Source organism: Gregarina niphandrodes (genome assembly GCF_000223845.1).
Source record: "Gregarina niphandrodes unplaced genomic scaffold scaffold00070, whole genome shotgun sequence".
Lineage (NCBI taxonomy): Eukaryota > Apicomplexa > Conoidasida > Eugregarinorida > Gregarinidae > Gregarina > Gregarina niphandrodes.
This window is the reverse complement of record NW_011645836.1, coordinates 31,834-34,389: the sequence shown is the minus strand read 5'-3', so window position 1 is coordinate 34,389 and position 2,556 is coordinate 31,834. Positions and strand designations below refer to the sequence as shown.

Sequence of the window (2,556 nt, the reverse complement as noted above, 5' to 3'; positions counted from 1 at the left end):
GCGGGCGTCGCAGCTGGCTCGGCAGCTGCTGCCGCGCAGTCCGCGCTTTACGGAGGCGCCACCACCGGTGCCTTCTCTGCACTCCAAAGCGCCGGAGTCCTCGGACTCGGCACCGTGGGCACTTCTGTCGCCGCAACCGCTGGCGCAGCATTGAGTAAGCTCGGCCAATCATACCGAATCGCGGGCTGGACGGACGCAGCCGGACACAGGAACGCACATACATGGCTCGGCGGGCGTGGCTCAATACACACTTGCTGTTCCTGCAGGTGGCCTGGCCGGGGCCGCGTTGTCCAGTCTGTAACAACCAAGAGCAGAAGAGGCAGCCGTGCCTGCGACTCGAACCGCGTGCCTGGTGGTAAAAAGTCGAACGAGAGTTTGGAGAGGTGGTGACGCCGTCCTGCTTCCCCCACGCCGCTCTTTGTTCCGATAGCATAGTTCCAATAGTTTATTTTCGACAATGTAATTCTGGCAATAAAATCCTCTCGTATGTAGTTGAACTCACCAACCGCTCGTCACCCATTGAGCACACGATAGCACAACGGACGGGGCTGTATGTGGATTTTAGTTTCGTCATACATACAAGACGAGACCGTGTGTGTGTTGTTCGCCACGACCTGACAGGCGCCGGGTGACCTGTGATTAGAATTAGTTAGGTTGGTAGTTCAAAACACATGGATGTTAGCTATGTCGATGCTTTTTCATCGTGTGCATTTACCGGCGGGGTTTGGCGGTCGGTTTGTGGTCGTCAGGGAGCACCACCAAATCGGCGAAGTCGTCATACTTCCACTGGGAGATGACGGGGAATCTTCGGTCGATTGCGTTTTGGGGGATCGAGTTTGGCGCGCCACAGCCAGGGGAGGCTGAGCTTGGGGAGGCTGAGCTTGGGGAGGCTGCGTCCGGGAAATGGAACTGGATAAGAGGCAGTTGTGTTCGGTTGAGTTTGGCGAATTCCTCCTGAATTGCTGTAGACCAATGCTTAAATTCTGTTGGAGTACATGGGTCGTGTACAACGACCGAGAATGAAGAGACCGATCCGGAAGCGTTGGCGGGCACTTGGGCGGGGACTTGGAGAAGCAGGGAGGGCAGGAACGAAATGTTATCGACGATTTTCACGCCAAAGTCCACATCCCGCACGAGCGGGCTTTCACACTTTAAGAGTGGGTGGATGTGCATGAACTGCTTCACCCAGTCATTCACCTCCACTCCCTCCGTCTTCTGGCTCAAGAGGGCCGCGATCCACTTCTCCGGATCCGTCGCTGCCGCCGGGTCGATACAATCAGGGGACACTGGTGGCGCCGGGTGTTTGTGCATCACTGACAAGACGGCGTATAAGCACTGCGCCACACTGCGAAGCAGGTGACCGCGAAGCGAGTTATTGTAGTCATACGTCTTCTGCAGCGCCTGCAACTCTACCGGCGTCAATTCCCGCGCCGTTGTCGGGAACATTCCCGTGCCAATTGACAGGGTAGGCAACTCCTCCATAATTTTGAACGCGTCCGTGAGCAACTTGGTAACTGGCAACTCTTCTCTATCCGGGACAGCCGACCGCAGTGTAAGCCACTCGAAGGCCTTGACCATGTCCACCCACTCGCCATTCACGCCAAAAGGCATCGCCACGCGCGCGAGAAATCCCCACCCACAACAGACTCGACCTGTGCAAACGCGAGCACCAAAACACTTCATGGCTATTAAAATTTCGGGCACCGAAGTTTGGTGACCAAACCCGTACGACCTCAGCCCCGTGCTACCACCTCAGCCCCGTGCTACCATCGCTTGCTCCGTCGTGTGCATAAGGCGCCGTAAGTTGCCCCAAAGAAACGCTTCAAGCTTTTTCTCCGTTTAATTCGCGGACTGCTGGAACAAAGCCATGTGGAAGACGGCTGCACTCCTAGCAGGCGGCGCCGGCCTGGCAGTCGTCGCCACGCCGCTGGTCCTCGCGGGCCTCGGCTTCACCGCGGGCGGCGTCGCAGCCGGTTCGCTCGCAGCCGCCGCACAGTCCGCGTTCTACGGCGGCGCCACTACCGGTGCCTTCTCTGCACTCCAAAGTGCCGGCGTCCTCGGAGTCGGCGCCCTCGGCACCACAGTAGCCGCAGCCACCGGGGCCACCGCAGGCAAACTCACACACACGCACACAAAGTGACACGCGCACACAGTGTGGCGCACACACAGTGTGGCGCACACAGTGTGGCGCACACAGGCGTAAAACACAATAGCGTGACACTCTTAGGCGGTTTAGCGGCCGGCGTCCTAAGGCACGCGGGCCAGAGGGAAATGGGTGGAGGGCTGGAGGATGGGAGCAGTCGAAACGAAGACAGTGAGGTTCGACCCAAGGAGGACCCGGCCGAGGAGGATCCGACGGAGTCGGATGGCGCGAACGGCACCCGCTATGGCCGACACCCCGCGTTGAGGCGAGTGCTGGCTGCGGGGGGGGGGCCGGCTTCGAAGCCCCACAGTTTTACATTGCCGAACTAGCCAGCTAATCCCGGCGCTCGAAGCCCAAGCTGTCGGGGCGGGAAACTACAGTAAGCCGGGTGAGCGCGTACATGGGGGGGGGGG

The 2,556-nt window shown here is 59.4% G+C and overlaps 1 protein-coding gene across 1 annotated transcript; it reads right to left on the bottom strand.

Moving 5' to 3' along the window:
• Positions 1-711: 711 nt before the first annotated feature.
• On the bottom strand, positions 712-1,683 carry GNI_182330 (hypothetical protein; the record flags this gene model as incomplete). The annotated part of the gene is made up of 1 exon (XM_011135229.1): positions 712-1,683. One exon carries the CDS (start codon positions 1,681-1,683, stop codon positions 712-714), a length of 972 nt encoding a protein of 323 aa, XP_011133531.1.
• Between the last annotated feature and the right edge of the window lie 873 nt (positions 1,684-2,556).